Source organism: Artibeus jamaicensis, unplaced genomic scaffold (assembly GCF_021234435.1).
Source record: "Artibeus jamaicensis isolate MK-2021 breed Jamaican fruit bat unplaced genomic scaffold, CSHL_Jam_final scaffold_754, whole genome shotgun sequence".
Taxonomy (NCBI): Eukaryota; Metazoa; Chordata; class Mammalia; order Chiroptera; family Phyllostomidae; genus Artibeus; species Artibeus jamaicensis.
This window is the reverse complement of record NW_026522054.1, coordinates 728312-750246: the sequence shown is the minus strand read 5'-3', so window position 1 is coordinate 750246 and position 21935 is coordinate 728312. Positions and strand designations below refer to the sequence as shown.

The following is a 21935-nucleotide window of genomic DNA, read 5'->3' as shown; positions in this document are numbered from 1 at the left end:
AATTAGTTTCGCCTTCATATATTTGTCTAATTTGTCGGTATAATCAACCAGTTCTGTGAGGATCCTGATCACCAGTGTTTTAAACTGTGTGTCTGTGAGTTTTGCTATTTCTTCATCGCTTAGATCTATTGGCTCTGGGGCTCTGAGATCCTCCTGCGCCATTCTTGGTCTGTTCTGGTCCTTTATGTGTGAGAAGCGGCGCCTTGGATTCCCAGGTCACTGGGTTGTGACACTGTATGTGGGGGCGTGGCCAGAGCGGGGGAAATGGCGACCCCCTCTGCCGCTTCTCACAGCTGGGTGCGGAGGAGCAGTGCCTTAGGTGGTTCACCTGGGCCGGGCCACTCAGAGTCGCTGGGTTATGACGCTGTATGTGGAGGTGGGGTCAGAGCAGGGAAATGGCGGCACCCTCCACTGCCGCTTGCCGTGGGGACCCGCTGGCCCTGGTCCAACCGCCCACTCCCTCGCCTGTCCACCCGCGCACAAATGCGCGATCACAGTCAACACGCAGCCCCGGGCCCGGCTGTCTCCCCCGCGGTCGCTCGCCTGGTTGCTCGCTGGGTCGCTCACTAGGTCTGACCCTGCGCCTGGATTCCGCCGGCCTGAGTGTGTCTGACCGAGTCCTCCTGTGCAACCCCGCTCCGCCAGCCGCTGGTTTCGCCCCTTACCGGTCAGGCTGAAGAATTTGTTGTTAACGGACTTCCGAAAAGTTCCATTTTCCGTGTTCTGGCTGTGTTTTCTGTTGCTAATATTTAATTTTCTCTAATCTTGGTTGTGTGAGAAGGCACGGCACATCCACCTATGCCTCCATCTTGGCGGAAGTCCCAGGTTGTATTTCGAACTTTCTGGAACTGCCCCAAGTTGGCCCTGTCCCATTTTTTGTGACCTCAATTACCTTCTCGCTGGACGCTGAGGGCAGAATTACTGTCCCGCTCAGCACTGGCCTCCTAGTGACAAGGGAGTGTTCCACTGTTACACGCGTTGTGGGTGAGCAAATGTAATGATTGAATGAGTGGAATGAATTTAAGGTGCTCAGATCTATGGTCCTTCAAACGCTCCCACCTCAGACAGACAGCTGCCAAAGGACAATCCAGAGCCCACCTGTCTGGTGCCTGGACCCCTGGCCACTGGGGGCCAGGAGCTGGGAGGCCACTGAGACTCAGGGAGGCCCATCCTGTCGGCGAAAACGCCAGCCAGCTGTGGCTGTCTGGAGCTTCCTAGGCAAGGGTGGGCTGGGGGAGGGCAGAGTGGGGGAGGCCGAAAGGGCAGGGCTGAGGGCTGGCCCAGGGGAGAGAGGCCTCTCAGGCCAGCAACATCCGATCTGCCTCTCCTTCCTGCTAATCCTCAATCACAACAGTGTGAAATCTGAGCAAGTGTGAACGCCTGAGGCTCCAGCTGTTTTTCAGATCAAGGGCCCATCCCAGCCTGTCAGTGTGGAAGCCCCACTGAGGATGCAGCGGGAGCTGCTGGTGCAGGACTGTGGCCCTCAGCCCTGCAGAGGGGGGAGGGCAGCCCAGGCTCAGGGTACACTCTCAGGGAGTCCGGCCTGGCCTCTGTAGCTGGGCTGCCACGGAGGCTCCAAGTCGGTGCCCAAGGCTGGCTGTCTCTCTCCCCATCGCCCCCGGGGACCCCCAGTGCTGCCTTCCTGCCCTTGTGGGCTTCCTGGGGCCTCCGGGAAGCAGACCAGGCAGGCAGGGAGGGATGGGAGCAGCTGCCTCGCTGGGAACCGGAGACCCTGGGGAGGCGGCCAGCCCCACAACTGTGAGCCCAGACGCAGGGCCCGGCCAGGGCGGGTGACAGGCCGGGTGACAGGCCGGGTGTCCTGGGAGCGGCTCAGTGGCTGTGGCTGGGGACTGGGAGAAGAGACAGCTCTCGGGCAAGTCTCCCCCATGTCAGGCCCCATTGCTCTCCAGGAGGACGTGCTTGGGACCTTGTGGAACACGGTGCTGTGAGAGCTGGGCCCCCGTGGCCTGGGGCAGAACTTGGCCCTGGAAGTAGGGCCCTGATGGGAGTCGGGGCCAGAGGCCAGGGCAGGGGGCTGTTGGCAGCTTCCTGTCTAGAGAGACGAGGACCCACTGCCCCATTGGCTGTTCCCTTCCAGCCCCACCAAGGCCTGGCCCTGTGCGCTGACAAGTAGGTGAGCACCCTGTGGTTTTAGGACTCAGGGGTGTTGGTCACTTCGGACCCCTCCTGGGGTCGCCGTCCCTGCCCAGGGAGAAGCCAGAGCCACGTTCTCTGTGCCTCTGGCGTCCTGCTGCTGAACGAACAGGTGAGCACACCTGGCCGGCACAGGCTGGGCCGGTCTGACAGTCGATGTGGGAAATCGTCCCTGGGACTTCCAGGGCCTCGGTTTCCTGCCTGCTGGAGCTGGAGACGGGGCCTGGGGGTAGAGGGCGCCGCCTTGGAGGGGCCCTGAGAGGCCATGTGCAGACAGAGCAGAGGAGGTGAGCTCACAGAGAGAAAGGAGCAGAGAGACAGAGGGACAAGTGAGCGGGAGAGACCATGTCACCCCAGAGACACAGGCGGGAGACTGCGGGACGGCAGTTTTCTCGGCTCCCTCCCTTTCGGAAGCCTGTCCTGGGCTTCTCACCAAAATCTTCCCCCTGGAATGAAGATAGGTCGTGCGCGGGCCTCTGTTCTGTGAAGCATGCCATTCAGTAAGGTCAGGCTGCAGGGGCAGCCAAGGCCGGGGAGCAGGGCAACTCCAGGCCTGGATGCTGGCCTCTCACTTCTCCCCTCGTGGGTCCTGAGACCCGAGGGGACACAGGCATCACAGACTGGCCTCAACTTTGGTCCTCACTTGAGCAGGGGGGTGGTGCCTGGCTCCCACGAGGCCCTTGGGCCGCCCCCTCCCTCAGGAATCCCTGGCGTCCCCGACCCCCTGACCCCAGCACCGCTGGAGCCATCAGAGGGGCTCCTGAGAGAGGAGGCCTGCCGCCACCCCCTGCCTGGCCCCTTCCCGACATCAGGGAACAATTGTGCTCCGACCGATATCCAGTTTCCAGGAAAGGTGGACCACATCCCTTGAACCTGAAACACACCAGGGGTAATAAGATCAGTCTGAGAACGTGGGCAGCCTGTAATGTATTGAGAAGAGCTTGGCAGACACACCAGCAGCCTCCGACAGTGTCCCTGGGACAGGGCAGTGCTGGGATTATAAGAGCCCTCTGTCACCTCCACGTGATTCTCTCTCGGGCAGGGGAGGGACGGATGGTTGCCATACTTCACGCGTCCTGTTCCGGTCACCTGGGTCCAAACCGACCCTGTGAGCTGCTTCTGAGACGCAGTGGCCACTTCGGGATCCTGGACCCCCAGACAGGTACACGGGCTGGCTCTGCAGACCCTTGTCAGCCCAGACTGTCCCTAGATGCCCTGGTCCATGCGGGAGCCTTCAACGCACCTGAAGCTCCCCAGCCTCCTAGAGGAAGCCCCAGTGAGGGCTGCTCCCAGCCTAGGACTCAGTTTACCTGCTGAGCACTTTCTTAAGGAAACCGCAAAAGTTCAGACTGCAAAGGGACAAGTGGAGGCGGAGTTGACTGTGGGCGGTGGGTCTGCCGTCGCAGCGAAGCCGGGGAGTGAGGTAACTGATTTGCAGGCCCCAGGGCTGGGCACACACTAGCTCACCGAACGGGAACGGAAGAGGGTGAGGGACTGAGGGCGCAGAGAGGAACCCGCTATATTGGGCTCCGCCGTGTGCCGTCGAATCCCACCTACAGGGAACACAGGTCATCAGGTGGCCACTGTGTCCCCTGCGGCCCTGCCCTCCAGGGTCTCTGCAGGAGTGGGGCCAGTGACAAAAGATGGAGTGCCTTGGGACAGGTCACCTCCACTTCTGTCCCCACCCTCACGGGCAAGCCGTAGCTTCTGGAGGTCCAGGGTGGAACAAGCCTGTGCCGTGTCCTCGAGGGTGCCCCCCCCAGCGCCCGGTATACTGTGTGTGGAATGTGCCCTCATCCCAGACGGCCCAAGGGGGAAGTGGTACCCTTCACCCCCACAGCTGTGAGCCAGATGCACGAAGGGACCAGCCTCGGGTCGCACCCAAGAGGGGCTGGGCTGGATTTGTGTCCCTGTGTCCGGGCTCCCAGGACCTTAACGTCCATGTGCTTTGGCCCGGACACCCTGGCCCAGAGGGGGATTAGGGTCCCCCCGCCAGGCCTGGGAGTGTCCTGACCGAGAGGTCACAAGACAAAGCCCTCAGTCTGACCTTTTCTCTCCTGTGTCTGGAAAAGATGCTGAGCAGAGACTCTCTTCCCAATCAATGACAGGATATCCCTTGCTTCCAGTTAAAAAGATGTAGCTCATTCAGGAACTTGCAGCGCCGGGACAACCTCCTGTTTACTCCTCTCCACCTGGGCCAGCCCGCAGATCCAAGGGAGGAGTGGTCCGTCCTCTCCCTGCTGCAAGGCCGCTTCCTGCCCGTTCTAGGCAGCCGCTTCCGAGCTGGACCTTTTCCCCAGGGCATGGGGATGGACACCACAGGTCCTCCAGCTTGGGAGAAAGCAGCGGGGAGGGGTCCCAAGAGAAATACCAGCAGGTAGGACGGTAGGGAGAAGGGTCCCAGGCCCACCTGCAACGGACAACAAACGCCTGACCCGCGTATCCTCTTGGATGTAAGAAAGCCACTTTGCTTTCCATAGGAGACAGGCCCCTTCTCTCCGTCCTTGACCTTCTGGTCTCTGTACTTGATGGGAACCCCCACAACCGCACTGGCCACTCAGCCAGGTGACCCGAGGCAGACCTGCCCGCCACTAGATGGCACTCAGGGCTGGTCCCTCCTGGATGCAGCACAGACCAATCCTGCCAGGACCCCAGGTGGGCACTGCCCGGGCGGCCTACCAACAGCCAGCCTCCTCCAGCCGGAGCAGGGCCTGTCCCCATGGCAAATCGAAGTCACCGGATTGTCACCACTCTCAGTCTTCGTTTTCCGAATTGGTACTGGGACGGGTCACACACTGTTGGCTTAAAAGACCTCCCTCCCTTCTCTCCCTCCGACCTTGTCCTCCAGAGCCTTGCCTGCTAAATCGGGTTTCCAACTTCACAGCAAAACTTTCCCACGAAATATGCAGTCATGGGCCGCTTAGTCTTTATTTATTTTATGTATTTTTAGAGGGAGGGGAAGGGAGGGAGGAGGAAAGGAGGGAAGCATCGATGCAAGAGAGAAACATTAATCAGTTGCCTCTCGAATGCACCCCCACAAGGGACCAAACCAGCAACCCAGGCACGTGCCCTGAGCAGGAATCGAACCAGCAACCTGTGCTTTGTAGGACAACGCCCAACCCACTGAGCCACGAGGGTCAGGGCTTATAGTCTTTATTTTTGCTTTAACAAAACTTTGCTCATGAGGAAAAACAATTCTGTCTCTAACTCCAAAGATAATGGATCTAGAGCATCATTAAGCCACAAGACTGGCCTCGCCTGGGCTCCTCGGCCTGAGCCCCACCGTGGGCCCAGCACCGGTCAGCCTGGCAGCAGGCAGGACCAGCTCTCCTGAGCTGTCCTGGGCAGCTGTGACTCTATCTCAGGGTTTTTATTTTTTCCTTAAGATCAGCAACCCTGGAACCTCCTTTGCATGCTGGGCCTCTGCATCCACCTGTTATTATTAATGTGGCCCATGAGCCTAGGACCAGCCCAACAGGCTGCGCCAACTCCAGCCGACCCTCTGTCTTGAGGGTGCTGTTCTCCAGCTCCCTCATGAAAAGGTCCTAAGGAAGCCAGAGAACTTTAAACATGTCTCCTTGCCGCCCCGTCTGGGTTCACAGTCTTCTTTTTCAAGTGAGCAGGTGGCATGGGAAAGTCGCTCGGGGGCAAGGCCTCTGTCACCCCAACTGGGACTTTTAACAGCTGGTCCCACTGTTGGCACTTGCTGTGGAGGCAGCTGTGTGGTCCAGGCAGTGCTACTGGAATATCTAGACTACTTACACGTTATGGAACGTGCAGTGGTTTCTGGGTAGAATTTAGAGTTCCGGGGAAAAGCCGAAACCTGATCGGAATGCACTGACCTTCAGGAAGACGCAGTGTTAGCAGAGAGACCAGCACACCTCACCTTCGTCTCCATTCTCTAAACGAAGCCAGGACCGATGACAATATAGGAAACCTCTTCCACTGCTCTGGGCAATCGATCGCACATTATGTTGATCAGGGTTCTGAGCTGCAGAAGACAGACCTGTTCTAGCTGGTTTTCGGCAGGGCAGGACTTGTTCGGGGAAATTAGAAAACTCACTGCAGTATTACAAGGGCTAGAGGCACCTGTCCCAAGCTTCCAGGGACAATTCCTGGCACCTCACTGAAGAACAGGCCTGGTAAGAGAGCTGCCACCACCTACAAACGGGACTCACCTGCATCTGCAACTGAATGCCTGTATCCAGGCTTGAGTCATCACTCCCAGCTCATCGATTGGTAGAACCTAAGTCACATCTGTAGTCCTGCGGCAAGGGATGCTGGGAATCAGGGTTTTGGATGCTATAATTCGAAAGTGGATTTCACATCATGGGGAAGGTTTTCAAAATGTAAAGAGGACAGTTGAAATGTGTGGGTGCCCATGAATGACCCACAAACTCCTCTTTCTGCTCATCCGTGGGTGAGATAGGGCTTCTGAGTTCAGCTCTGCATTTTCCTGTTCTCCCTTCTTTCCAGAGCCCTTCCCCCACCTCCAGTCTTTCATCTCAGGGCATGTGAGGAAGTCTGCAGAAAAAAACAGCTCGATTTCGTGGTGACTTGTAGATTCTGTCTCGCTCTTTTATGGTCTTCCTGTGTTAGGTATGAGAACCTTCACCAGGGATCCTCAGTTGTTACAAACGGCTCCTTCATCTGGCTCCGTGCTCTCAAGTCTGAACTCTCACCTATAGTCATCACCTCTCGTCACCCCTGCAACACCTGGACCGAACGTTCCAGGAACCTGCGGGACAGACCTGGTTGAAAGCCAGCTCTTCCGCCGCGTTGCTGTGTGACCTGACGCATGCTTCCTGATTTTTCTTCTTCTGAGTGTGCACATCCATAAAGTAGGGATAACATTGCTGACTTCCTAAAGTCGTTCAGGGACTAAATGGCTAGTTGACTGGTAGTGAACACTCACGATTCCTTCCGCCCCGTCCTTCTGATTCCCATGTCTTGGACACACCTCAGTTATAAGGCTTAGGCATTTGGACATGTAACGATTTTTCTTATTTTAAAAATATTTAAAGCAAATAAAGTTAAAATCACCTACATTGCAAGCACATGGAAAAAGGCATATGAGAAAGAGGAAATTACTCCATCATTCGTAATTAGCCCCACGTTCAACTCTACTCCCCTGAGGGAGTATCATTCTAAACATTTTATTTCAACACATTTTTCCCCATTTAATAATACACCACAGGAATCTTTCCAGCTCAGCTAATAAATATTTGCATCCTTTTTTAAAGGGCGACACAAGGTATTCTAAAGCTTTGTTTAACCAGGAGTCTAATGGTGGACACTGAACTTGCTTCTCATTCTTACCGTGGACATTCCCACACATATATTCAGCACATGGGTGCTGTCATTTCTAGAGGAAAGGTCCCTAAAAATGGCATTCTCTGTCACAGACTGTAAACATCCACAACTATTGTCAGAAACCAACTCTCCAAGGTGTCATGTTGATTTTTGACTCATCCAAACTGCCTCTTTCCCCACCTTCTCCCCAGCGCTGGACGCTATCGGTCTAAAATTCTGGCCAACCTGATGGGTCAAACAGGAAGTCATCTAGTGAAGAGATGGCCATGTGTATGCCTCCGTCTACATGGTGCCTGTGTATATCATCAGTCCATTTCTCTACCAGGTCTCCTTTTCTTTCAGCTTTGTGTAACAGAGACATTCATCATTTGTTATAGGTGCGGTAAAATTGTTTTTTTCGTCCAGGCAGTTTCTTGTTTTTTGTGTGTGTGATGATTTGTTTTCTACTCTGGGCTCTTGGAAGGCAGGATGTCTTCTGGTTTTGTTCAGTAAGCGGCTGGCTCAGGGCCAGCTCCCAGTGTTGCCTGTTGTGTAAACGAGCGAACCTACACAGGGAGGGCAGGCAAATCGAGGGAAAGGCAGCGCCTGCGTTAGTAAAAACTCTACGTCAGGGGATTTTTAAAATAACAGGTATCTTCTGGAGAGTGTCCGTTGTGTTTGTTTTCTGAAGTTTTCATTTTCACTTCAGCTCATTGCAATCAAAACCACTATGGAGCTTGAGTTTTGCTTTCCCATTCTGGCATTATGAAACCTGCAAGATGAGTATGAAACAGATATCGTGTGGCAGCATTCATGTGTGTAAATAGCAAATACAAACTAGAAAAATCTGTATTGACCTTGAATAAGAGCGAAATAAAGATGAACAGGCTGATGAATTCTTCTATCATAAGAGTAGCCATATAGCAGCCAAGATAATATCATTATAGCAGCCAAGAAACCATTGATCATTTTAAAAATTAATTTAAACATCTTTAGATTTAGGATCTAAATCTATCTTTAGATAGATTTAGAAGGAGAAAGAGAGGGAGAAAGAGAGGGAGAGAAACATCGATGTGTAAGAGACACATCCACCAGTTGCCTTTCACACACTCCCATCTGGGGAGCTGGCCTGCAACCCAGCCATGTGCTCTGACTGGAAACCAAACCTGTGACCCTCCAGTTTGCAGACTGGAGCTTAATCCACTGAGCCACACGAGTCAGAGCTCATTAATCATTTTTCAAATGACTTAATCATGGTAGGTTTATATCATGGGGAAAAAAAACAACACAAAACTCTGGGCTCCTAGCTTGGCACATATAATTGAGTGCTCATATTCAGTTCTTTAATCTCAATATTATCATCTGTACACAGGGGGAAAGCTTCTGCCCAGACTACTTTAACTATCCATCCCTCCATCCATCCATCCATCCATTCATCCATCCATCTATCCATCCATCCATCCATCTATCCATCCATTCATTCATTTACAGTCATCCATTTACAGGTGACTTGTAAACTATTAAAAAAATACTCTACAACCATGTCTGCTTTTGGATGACAGGAAAATGCAGCTCATGAAAAACACCATGGAAGAGTTTTTATTATATTGAAATGTGTGCACAAAGGTTTCCATGAAAACACATATGGACATACATTTCTGGCCAAGCAATAGTCCAGAAATGGATGGCTGCAATAGAGGCAAACCCGTAGAGAGCATCTGTGCAGCACTGACTCACCTAACCAAGGCAGCCTGCTCCGTCTCTGCAGGTGGTGGTGCTCTGATGAACAGAGAGACATGATGAGCATGGCCATGACTGGTAACATCCACACTGCAGCATCTCGGACACGTCTCGTCTCATCTAACCCTTGCCCCTCTGTGAGGTGGGCATCATCAACTTGAGTTTATAGATGAAGAGACTGAGCCAGTAGAAAGGGGCTGGTCTTGCTTTTCAACCTAGGTCTTTGTTTTTGAAAGTCCAAATCCTTTGATTTTTTTTAAGGACTTGCTCCTTGATACCAGGGTGATTCTGAAATGCATCAGACTATCTGAATTGTAATTTCAACATTTTTTTGTTATTTAAAAAAATCTTAGTTGTACAATGGCTTGCTTTGCAAACCCCTTTTTCTGGGAGGGCATCCCTCTTGCGTTTTTAGGAGAGGAGCCTTCTGAAAGGCAGGGGTCCTACGTCTCTAAAGCCCTCCTCCGTGCCCTGAATGCAGTGGCCTTTCAGTCCTTTCGGTCAGGTTGTGTCACTTGGGCGTGCCAAGGTGCTGAGGAGTGCCTGATCTCCAGGACTTGGTCCCCTGAGGGAGATGGTCACTCGTAACACCCAGGCATGTGCCCTGACTGGGTGGGTGCTGATGGGGGACCTCGCTGTCGGAGCGACTCTGCTGAACAGAGTTGTGGAGTTGGAGCCTGTGAGGTTACCCCTAGTTCCCCGTGGGATTGGCCCAAACTGCTTAGAAAGACAGATCGGACTGGCTGTCCCGAGAACCAGATAGGACATCCCCACACAGAGACTGTAAAACCTTCCCTCTGCCTTGGAAGGGGCTCAGATGGGTTCCCCGCCATCGCCCCGTGTGGTCGGTACAACAACAAACCCAGAGATGAGAAAAATCACAGTCCTTGTTTTCAGAGCGGCACCTGGGCCTTTTTGTTTTCTGAATGATTTAGAGGATTTAGAGGAAGGACTGAATTTCGTCTCAGAGTTGGCTTTTCTAACCTCTGCTTACTCTTTGATGGTAACATGTAGGCATTTGCCAGAGTGCTGTAAAATGTGCCATGATTGGCTGGGAATTCATTCATTGAAGGAAATTTTCTTTTATGTGCCAATCAGAGCCCAGGGGCCTTTCCAGGGCAGGGTAAAAATTCAAGCCGGGTCCTGGCTGGTGTGGCTCAGTTGGTTGCACCGTCGTTCTGTACTCTGAAAGGTCGCAGGTTCAATTCTCTGTCAGGGCACATGCCTAGGTTGTGGATTTGATCCCCAGTTGGAGCCCACATGAAAGACAAGCGATGTTTCTCTTTCACATCAGTGCTTCTCTCTCTCTCTCTTCCATCCCTCTAAAATCAATAAGCATATCCCCAGAAAAGAATGAAATAAATGCTCTAAAAAAATCAAGTTAGCATCCATGATAGACCTATTCAGCGATCTGAGGTTACTTAGTATATACCTATTCCCGTCTGATATACCCTACTGATAATACACACTCTTCAGAAAACTGAAGGCAAAGAGATCAAACTGTAGAGAAGAACAGACACGGGGGGACTCCACCCTGTGTGGGGAGGTTGCCAGAGATTTGCTCGTTTCCCAAAGCCTTTTCTCCAATCGCTGCTCAAAAAGAAATTCTGCTGGAGGAGAGATAAGCCCGTGGCTTTCCTGCACACCCCGCTCTCAGAGGCTGTGCTGGATGAAGCACTGGCAGCTGCCAGAATGCCGAGCACGGCAGTCGCCTGCAGACCAGAGAGCTCTCGACGTGGAATAATGGCCCTCCTGGGAGTGAAGAGCATCCAACAAAGATCACATTCAAGTCTGTTTAAAAATAGATGCTATTTTATTGTTCTCGGCAAGTGTTTAAACATCTGGGAGAGATTTGCCTGGAGGTGCGCCGACTGGACTTTGCTTTATCAGTGGGATTTGTGATGCTCACATGATGTTGCAAAAAAAAGAAAAAAAAACAAACTCCAAAAACTGAAATAGTGTTTTGAACTCTAGAGGTTTGTTTTCTTAGGCAGGCGGCGCGCATGGGCTCTTTGTAATCTCATTTAGATTATTGATTTACTTAGCAAGTCCTTTCTGAAGTGGAAAGCTGGAGTCCAGTTTGCTGAGCAAAAATGGTCAGTTTGTGGGTACAGGTTGAGCACGTGTTCCTGTTTGTCGCTTTGTCTCAAAACCAGCTCTTATTAGAATCTTCCTGGGTAAAAAGAAAAGGAAAAAGAAAACACCTCCCACTGAGAAGAATCTGCCCTTCATTTTGCAGGAAGATGCTGTTGCATAACAGAAAGATATGTGAAGAAGTATGATTATAATTGTCAAAGTTCGGCTACAGCAGTTGATCTGAGTAGATGAAGTGTAACTTGTCCCACGGGAGTGGGGATGCCACAGAGTCACAGATAATAAGCACAAGGCCAAGCAAAGTATCTCAGGTGTCAGGTGATGATGGCGAAGGTGCAGACTGGTGTTGTAAATGTTGGCTCAAACCCCCAAGAGAGAGACGTGTGTTCTACAGAGTTCCTCTTAGCAACTTCAGCCCGTTACGTATCCTCTTCTTTTTTTAAAAAAGATTTTATTTATTTATTTTTAGAGAGGGGAAGAGAGGGAGAGAAACATCAATGTGTGGTTGGCTTCTGAACATCCCCTACTGGGGACCTGGACGAAGCCCAGGCATGTGCCCTGACTGGGAATCGAACCAGCAGTCCTCTGGTTCGCAAGCCTGCACTCAGTCCACTGAGTTATGCCAGCCAGATATGATGTATCTTCTTATTCAAAATTGAAAGTATGTGGTTCTCAAGGTTATCTAAAAAAAAAACCCTTGAGGAATGTCCATCCTAGGAAGAGCCCCTTTTTGTACTCTGACTGCTGAATGCAGACTCATTGCTTGTTCCACGCCACGTCCCTAAAACTTAGAACAGCAGTCTTGCACCCCAGTCCCCTGTAGGTCTTAGTTCCCCAAAGCAACAAACACCCAGCAGACTGTGCCAAGTTAGCCAACTGTGACCCAGTGGGCCCGTGCGCGGTCAAGTTCATTCTCTAACTGATGGTGTAGTGGGGGTCAACGGGAGCTGCATTGATCCTGCTTACTCAGTAAGTTCCTGTGTGTGTGCACCTTGGTTTCTAAGCTAATGGGAAGAGAAATTAACCCCTTTTCATAAAAATATCCCAAATCGGGGCCATTGAAACACGGTTGAGAGCTAGAGGTACGAAATTCTGCTTGTCAACCACAGATATCCATAACTTACCCTTCTTTTCCTATTTAATGCAAAGATATGAAAGCTCTGAATGTAAGAAATCAAACACTAACGAAAGTGGCTGTTTTAACAAAAAAAATCATAGCTCAGTATAACAATTGGGGATAAATGAACTAAATGCCAGCAAACATTTTGGAAAGATCCACTCTGGTGTAATGGATATTTGAACATGATAGGTGCTTCTGTACTTAAAAAAAAAAAAGAAAGACCCTCGTAATTTCAACAAATTTCTACTTTCATGGCTATGTCTGGATCTGATGAGAAACAATCCCAATTGAGCCTTTGAAATTTTTTTTTAACACAGGCTTAATTTTTTTCTTCTAAAATGACCCTCCTCTTTAAAGAGAAAAGACACAGCTGTTTTCAAAGTCATTGTTTCCTCATATTTCATTCAGAAACGGTCCTAACTGCTGGTGGAAAGATGGTTTCCACGTGAACCGATGTGAATCAGGAACATTTCCTGATTTCCGTTAAGACCTCATTTGTAAAACTACTCTTCCCATTACCCGTTACAAAAGTTTTAAAACTCCGCATATTAAGGCTGGAGCACCGATTATTGCAGTGAAATTTAATATGATAGCAGCTGAGCCTACCTTTAAAGAATATTGTTTTAGGGGGATGCGTATGTTATAGCAGTTACATGTAAGAAACGCGTATGCACAGATGAAGCTGTGTTAGTTTATTTCAAACAACACAGCTCTTCTCTGTGCAAAACTGTACACTCTTGGCCTGTTCCACTTTTCAGTCAGGTAGGGATTGGAAAAGTGACCTTCCAGGCAAGTCAGGAACAATCTTCGCCTCATGGATCCAAACCACAATGGTACATCCTGTTGGCGAAACAGTCTGTGAATCCTGCCCATAAGCAAATACCCTCCAAGCCACAAATACTTCACAGTGAAAGGACTCTTTCATCATCTAAACTTCCGTCTGCTTTGCAGTTCTCTAGGACAATGAATGAAATGTCTTTGTGAACCAGAACTAGAAATAGTGCTACTTTGTTGCCCAGTAATAAGAAATTAAGAAAAAATTTTTCCTAGTCCCAGCTAACAAATTCTTCTAGAAATTTCTGCATGAAAAATATTAATAGGCAAAGTCCAAAGTCTTGGAGAAATCAACGCGAAAGTGTTCCTGCCACGTTCAAGGTGGAGGGTAACCAGTGTCTCCGTTTTGGGTCTCTAAATGAAGCTCACCTTGAAGTCTTTCTGGTTGGACTATCTATTAAGAAGTCTGCTTCTCCTGTCTCCCTGGAGCTCACTCTCTGTCCATGCCAGGGGGAAAAAAGGGGCTTTTCTGTCTCTAAGTTATCACTAGCCAACTGTACATTCACACATTTCAGAAGAAAAACAAAGCATCTAAAGCTGGGGATTTTGAGTCCAATTTTCAGGAGCCCCCTCCTCCCCTCCCCACTTTGTCAGGTTTATCTAACACAATTAAGTGCAAGGGTAACACGCATCTGGCTCTGAACTTCAGTGTCAGAAGCTAAGGGTTTGAAGAGGCAGCTAAGCAGCAGTACATGTGAGACAGACAGTGTGTTTACGCCCCTCTAAGTTGCGTGTGCGTTTCCATCTCCAAGTGAACTAACAGGAATCCCATTTCCCCCGGGGCCGGTCACTTTTCTGCACTGGTGGGAGTCTGTTTTGAGTACCACACCTGGGCAGGGAGTTCCACAGCTTTCCCCATCCAGAGACAGTAATTGCCTAATCAGCGTTTTAACAGCTGAAAACCCAGTCACGGGAAAAACCGTTGAGTGAACTGGGGATTTCAGTGGGAGGACGCGAGCACTGTTTTCCAGCATCTTTCATGGCAGAAGGATCAGAGATGCTCGTTTTCACTTCGTCGAGCAGAATGAGGATGGAAGAGGCAGAAAAACTGCAGGACAAGAGATCTGGGTGCAGACAAGGGAGCCCCAGGGCGGGGGGGGGTGGCTTGGAGTCAGTGAACCCCGAGACTCTTTCCAACACCTGAAAGCTTTTTTCAGGCCCTGAACAACGGGCAAATCTAATTTGGAAAAACAATTCCTAGAAAATAACAAATGTAACTTTTGGAAAGAACGTGGGATTTGGAACTATTTCCACCAGTTGTTTTTTTTTCAGAGCACCAAAGCGAAGGCAGGATGCCAGGGAACTGCCCCAGGAGGGGGCAGGAATGCACAGTATTAGGAGACGTCTTATAAGGAGGACCGTGTTCTGGGAAGCAGCCTCGGACAGTAGGCTCCACCAGCTCGGTCACCTGGGAGTGATCCAACACAGGATGCAGCGTCATTGAAGATGCAGCCTGAAGGCTGAGCACCTCCAGGTGTTACCTGCACAATAGAATCAGCCTGGCACACACTGAGACACTGGCACAGGAGAGAGCAGCCGTCTGTATGCGTCACCTGGGGGCAGAGACGGAATCCTCGAAGGGTTTGGATTCACCTGGCCCAGGTCTGTCTTTGTCAACGTGTGACTCATGCTAAGATGTGTGTCCCCGTCCGGGTGACTGCATCTCTTCCTCTGAGCTCGTCCTTCCGGGGCACCAAAATAATTGTCCTCTGACACAGGGTGAGGCCGGTGACTGCTGGTAACAGATGTAATAACGGAAGAACTGTACATTTTGGCTAATGTGGAAAAAGACATCACTTTAGCCACAAATGTGTCACTGACTTCATGTAAAGTGTATTCATGCAGGCAAGTGGGAAGAACTATTAAAATGCTTCATAACTAATTTTTAAATGAGGCTTCACCCAAAATGATAAATCTTAGTGCTGTTGAGTTCCTAGATCACAACAGAAGTGACTCTATTAAAATCCATATAATGTTGTACAATCAAATGTCCTAATTACTGACAAGCAAATGCACCAGAATAAGAATATTAGGTAGATAGGATTGCCAGGAAGAATGGAAATGTCTAGGTAACTCAAACTCTAAATCTCTGACTCACTGCTATGAGGGACAATTATTTTTCAAGTTGGGGTGTAAAGGAAAAAAAAAACCACAACTGTACCTTTGGAAAATATAAAATCCAAGACTCAGCCAACACTCATTGTGTGTCTGAGTGCCCACACAGAATATCCCAGCATCCCCTGCTTTTGAACCAAGAGAAACCTTGTTTCTGCATATTTTTTGGACTCCTTTTCATTTCAAAGGAACAATGGAGGCACTGGTTCTGAATTTAATGCTATATTTATTAAAGTGTTTTTATCAACAGACTTTCACCAGAAAGTTCCGAGTGTGTTAACACCGCAGGCACGCTGGCCTCCGAGTGCGGCGCCCGGCAGTGCAGGGAGCTGCACCTCCCTCTCACAACTCTGCCTCCGCCGCGCGGGTTGGTTGGGCAGGACCCATAACCAGCCTCCCCCATGAAACGGCTCAATAGGAATTTTGGCTCCTTTTGATTTAAACGTTCTGAGTTCACGAGGACGTCGGTCTGTGACAAGCGTGGCTCGGGCCCCCCTTCTGCCCTGTCCGGCCGAGGCACTGACCCGGAGTCCCTGTCTGCAGCCCCTCGGCTGAGCGCCACACTCGTGCTGTCTCTGTTTGCACCTGGTCCCCTTTGGTTATTCTCGGAGTCGCGGCATGCCCTCCGTAGAGAGGCTGTGCTTCTGCAGAGAGAGGAGGGGGTCTCTGCTGCCTTCGGGAGACGCTCTTCGCTGCTCTGCAGACCTGTCCGGCCCGTCTGGTCCGCGGCCAGCACGTGCTGCCCCGGGTGCAGGAAGAAGCTCCGCGATGGAGCGCTCTGCATCCCCGGCGCTTTCCCTCCGCCCTGGAGGCACGGGCAGTGGTGGATGTGTGGGAGGGGGAGCACGAAGCCCTCGGGGGCCGGCGGTGCCGCCTTCAGAGGGGCCATGCCGTTCTGGACGTGCACAAAGCTGCTGGCACACGGGTGGCACGCGCAGTCACCCATCTGTTGGCAAGGATGTGGGCTGTATTTCAAAGGTTTATAGGTGTGTGGGCAGCTACACCTCTGGTTCACAGAGCAGAGGTGCCGCACGGGGTGCTGTTCCAGGGAGGAATGTGCCAAGGCGGCGCTCGGGTCGCTTCTGGTGCTTTTGTTGGGTTCGAGGGTGTAAGCTGGGTGCACGGGCGCCCCTGCGTGCTTCGCCTGGCTGGGGAGGAATTCAGCGCAGGTGTGGGCCTCTTCGTGCGCGGACTTCTCGGAGGCAGGGCAGCTGTGGGCCGCCAGGGGCTCTAATTCATAGAACTCGTGCTCCACGTCAGATTTCTGGCCCCTGGGATCTAAGTGGTAAGCGTTCAGGGTATGTGTTTTGCTTTGTCCCTTGTCACCAGGACTTGTGGACAAGGCCTGGGAGAAGGCACTGCACTGGAGTTTCTTAGGCAGAGGGATCTGGCCACAGGTTCCCTGCGGCCCCAGGCACCGGCACAGGCACTGGAAGAAGAAGGTGGCGAAGGCCCAGCTGATGCCCATGATCAGCATCATGAAGGTGCCCAGCTGGGTGTAGGCCAGGACGGTGGACGGCATCATCATGGCGCCGGCCACGAAGGTGGTCAGAGCGGCCATGGCGATGGCGGAGCCCATGCGGCTCAGGGAGAAGACCACCTTCCCTTCCCGGTCGGCGTCTGGGGCCAAGCGGTAAGCCACCCCGTAGTGGACGGCGAAGTCCACGGACAGGCCGACCGCGACGGAAATGGTGACGGACTCCAAGACATTGAGCTCCCAGCCCAGCAGCACCAGAGAGCCGACCGTGACAAATATCGTGCCGGCTATGGAAAGGATAGCGTACAGGCTAATGATGATGTTCCAGGTGGTCAGCAGCATGACGATGAAGGCCACGGCCACGGACAGCCCCATGGCGATGAGGGTGCCGTCCGAGAGGCTATCCTGCAGGTCGTAGAACTCCAGGTTGCTGACGAACCAGCCGTGGCCGAGGCCCTCGGGGGCAGAACTCAGCTCGCTGGAGATCCACGCGTCCACCTCTTTGTAGAACTGGCGCATCTTCTCATAAGCCAGGGTGAAGAGGTAGGTGCTTTGGAACTCCAAGACTACCGCCCTGATGGTGTCGTTGATGTCAAACCTTGGTCCTGGGGTTTTGCTGTCCAGGTGGTACCCCGTGCTCCTCTCCAGCTCCATGATGGCCCTCTTGATGCACAGCTCAAAAACCTCCTGCTTGTAGGGGAAGCTCCAGCGGCTGCAGCATGGGTACAGGGCCGGCTCGTCACAGTCCTGGTTTTCCATCCAGCGCTTGAAGGTCTCGATGAAGCAGCTGGTGAAGTCCTGTTCGTCCGTCTGGTGAAAGAACGTCTGGTTTCTCAGCTTTTGACAGAAGTGCAAGATCCAGACCTGGGAGGCGGGGCTCGCGATGTTGAAACTGCTGTCCAAGGTCAGCTTCCCTTTGCTCTTGGGGTTCAGGGGGTTGCCGTTGTCCTCCGGGGACACGCCCCAGATCACGGTGATGGGCATGTGGAGCTCCTCTCCGTGGTGAACACGCTCAAACATGAAGAGCTTTTTGTACTCGGCATCGTAGCGCTCAAAAGGGTGTGAGGGCCTGAAGACCTGGAACTCGGACAACTCCAAGGAGGGCAGCTTCATCTTCGGGTTTACGCACACGATGTAGGCGCCGCCCACCGTCAGGGCCAGGAACCAGAACAGCCAAAGGTAGCGAAACTTGATGACGATGCAGGGCAGGACTTTCTCGAAAAATATTCGAGAGGCCTCGGAAACGGCGAAGAGGACCTTGTGGCACTTCTGGCAGGCCGCAGTCCAGCAGCTCTTGTTCTCGTAGATTTGCTGCTGCGGCTTCCTGAAGCATGTGAATAGGTTGAGCAGGTACCGTTCGTGCAGCACGACCACGGCGGGGAGCCATGTGACCATCAGGACGTAATTGACCAGGATTGCGGTCCCCGCGTACACCCCGAAGCACCGGATGGCCGTGATGTTGCTGACGTAGTTCGCGTAGAAGGCGGCCGCGGTGGTGAAGCTGGTGACGAACATGGACAGGGCGGCATGGTGCAAGGTGATGCTCACCGTTTCCGAGGTCAAGGCGTGAGGCTTGTCGAACTTGGTGTAGTTCCACACGTCGCACAGGACAAATGCGTCGTCCGCCCCGATGCCAACCAAAATAATGAGCGCAGTGAGGTTCATAAAGGGGAAAAACTCAAAGTTAAAGACTATGCGGTACAGGAAGTAGGACACGATCAGGGAACTGATGATTGCGAACATCGTCATCAGCGTGATGAACATGGACTTGGTGTAGACGCACATGACGAACAGGACGATCAGAATGGCTATGGCGGGATACACGGTATCCATCAGAAGGTAATCCTGGAACAGGCTGTGTTTGATGCCGAACTCGATCCCGGTGACGGTGGTGATGCCATCGGACGAGTTCCAGTTCTCGAAGTTGTCCAGGTAAATGTTCATCATACTCTCCCCCTTCTCGGTGGGAGAGAAGAGCATGCTGTACTTCAAAGACGGCGCGGCGTAGTCGCCCGTCTTCGGGGTCATAAAGTCTTTGTCCACCAAGTAATGGAGGATCTGGTACACGGCGTTGTACTTGGTGCACTTGCGCGGCACGTGGGTACACTTGAGCTGGTCCTTCCTTCTGGCCGCCGTGTCCCAGCAGTCCGGCTCCAGGGTGCCGTTCTGGTAGTGCTTGGCACAAGTCCGAAGCAGCTTCAGTGTGTGGGACACGTCCCGCTCCACGATCTTCTGGCAGGACGACCGGTTGTTCAGGATGGCGATGTAGTTGCCCAGCGTCCAGCTGGGGCAGCAGGAAGCGGCTGAGGTCCTCTGGCAGAGGTCGCCAAACTGGGGGTGGGACCTGATCTGCGGAGAGAGAGACAGGCGGAAGGGCTGGTGTTTAAAACGGGGGCACTCAGAAGGTGGCACTAGGGTGGCCATGAGGGACAGGGAGTTACGGAAGAGGAACAGCCACCCTCGGGAGTCAGCTATGGCAGGGAACTCGCTAGGTTACTTGATTCTGAACGAGAAGGCACCGTTTGGGGATGACATACCAGCGTGAAACACCTTCAACCAGTGCTACCTCAGTTAAAAAACAGGAGACAGAATTAACACCTCTTAGGTGAGCAGGCCTTTTCAAAGTCACTTTAAAAAGCCATAAAGTGGGCAGTCTGGGTGGCTTCTGCATGTACACCCCTAGGGTTAATTAAGAGAACAACTGTCCGATTGATTTATGTAACGACTGTGTGGCTTTGCCTAAGATTTCTGGTTATCGGCATGAATTTGGGGTGACGAAGGTGTTACAGCTGAATCAACTTAGTTGGAAGCAACAGGATAGGCCCTGCAAAACTGCCAAAAAGTGACAGGGAAACCAGAATCGCTGACGTCAAAGACGCAGAAACAAAATTGTTTCCTGAGATATATACAGCGTGGGCAAAAGCAGGTGTACAGTTGTACAAATACAAAATGCAATAATTGATAAATAAGACTACGGGAGTAAACCCTGTGTTTTGCGTACTCACAACCGTAAACCTACTTTTGCCCCCCTTGCTATGTACCTGATTTTTAAATGAACACATACAACTAACAAAATAAATAAACCCTTTTGGGAGAACTTTCTCTTTTGGTTTCTCTCTCTGCTGTGTACTAACAAGTGTGACGATTCCAGATTCCAGGTGGACAGCATGTCACTCAGGACACTGTTCCTACAGAAGGCTTCTCTGCTGATGGCTGTTCTTGTAGAGAATTGAAAACCTGCTCCAGTGCCAGGTCCGGCATTGCTCATTCAGGGGAAGCCCGCCCGATTCTGTTGCCTTCAGAATCCGTAAGTGACACAGGTGAGAGTAAGAAGCACTCCCCTTCCCCCGAGCCTGTCCAGAAACTTCTCTTTAGAAGAGCCAGAGCTAAAGACCACCCACTCCTATCAAGCTCCCTCTTCTTTGTTTGTCAAAGGCTGTTCCAGAGAGGAAACTCCGAGGTACACGAAGGGTGTGAGTATTTTTTTTTCTAATAGAATTAAAACCATCCTTGATCTTAATTCAAGGAGGCTTTATCAATCATGCATTGAAAAATACCTTCTCAAAGTGGAGAAGATGTTGGCGTTAATCATCTCTTTGGAACTTAGACCTATGCAGAACCGGGTTGTGTATGACCTCCACATGTCGTTAAGTTTCGGGGGAGTCAAGAGTTATATGTGGGATTTTGACAGCACAGGGGGTTGGCATCTCTAACCTCTGTGTTGTTGAAGGGTCAGCTGTATTTTATTGGGACCAGTCCTGGGGGTGAGGTGTAGAAAGAATGAGACTGGCCATGTATCGGCCACTGGTGAAGTTGGAGAAATTGAGTAATTTCTCTGCATGTGAGAAATTATTTAATTATACCACGTCTGCCTCTGGTAGAAAATCTCCATAATAAAAAGTTGTCGTTTTTTTAAAGATACTCTCTTGGGGGTAAAGAAAATGAGCCCAAAGAGTTATTATTCAAGTGTCCTAAATTAATGTTTATTTTAACAAAACCTTAATTTTTCAGGTCACTTGTAAAGAGCAATAGTTCCTTGACATTTCACAAAGTGGGATAATTCGTATTTAGTTGTTTCCAGGTTAGGACGTGCACATGTGCTAAATCGGGAAACAGACCACCTGGCAAATGACAGGAAACTGGAGAACACCTGTTCCGTTTTCACGGCCCATGACCAGCTTCGTCCCTACAAAGAAGGCACACGCGGGCCCCTGGAGTCAGCCTGGGTAACCGAAAGGAAGGTAAGGCAACCCTGACGTCTGACTGTTTCCAGATGGAGGAAAACGAATTGTGTCCCTTATGAAACCCAGGATCAGCTAGAAGGAACCTATTTGTAGCTGATGATATACAGGGTCCAGCACAAATACTGCCCCTTTTTTATGATAAAATCTCTTACTACAAAATCATAAGCATGTCATTCTGTAATATAACAGTATCACACCCAAGCATACCGTATGACATTTTAGGTGAAATATTCAAATGAAAACTATAAGTTATTACACCCGTATAATTATTACCCTGCCAACTACACTCAAGCAGGGGTTACTTCTGTCGGACCCTGTATGTATAAGAGATGAAAAGAGAAAGGGAACAATAGGGCTGCCAGCTGAGACTGGGAAGAAAAGCTCAGGACCCTGTCCTTGAATAACCTTCAGAGATAACAGCAGGGTTTGGTGTGTATGTGACCGAAGATTAGAAAGCTGGCTGAGATCAACAGACCACACCCTCCTTTGATGGCTGCTATTGAAAATGAGTGCTCCTAATCCGCTGGAGAGCCAACCATCAAATGTGAAGGTGGGGCTGGCTGATGTGCAAACTCTGTAAACCAGCATTCGGGGACACCTCCAGGGTAAGACATAAGGACAGAGAAAAGACATGGTGACTGGCACATTTTACGTGGATTCAAAAGCTAGAGCCCTGATCACCCGGGTCTGAAGGGATGGAGTGTGAGGGAATGTCTTGGCTCTCAGCAGTGAGGCCAAATGTCCCCATGCATCCATCCATCCATCCGTTTGTTCGAAAGAAAGAACACTTATTGGCACCTCTACACGATGAATAGGCACAGTGGTCCTTGCTCTCAAGTCGCTCACAAGTGTGGCAGGGAAATCA

General features: G+C 51.1%; 1 protein-coding gene across 8 annotated transcripts in view; it reads right to left on the bottom strand.

Moving 5' to 3' along the window:
* Window positions 1-15573: 15573 nt before the first annotated feature.
* Window positions 15574-21935, bottom strand: part of DISP1 (dispatched RND transporter family member 1) — a 170687-nt gene continuing 164325 nt past the window's right edge. For all 8 annotated transcript variants that reach the window (XM_053659568.1, XM_053659567.1, XM_053659565.1 and 5 more), the window contains one exon: window positions 15574-19175. In XM_053659568.1, the coding sequence (XP_053515543.1) occupies window positions 15579-19175 (3597 nt within the window). In that variant the 3' untranslated portion in view covers window positions 15574-15578. The remainder of the gene's footprint in view (window positions 19176-21935) is intronic.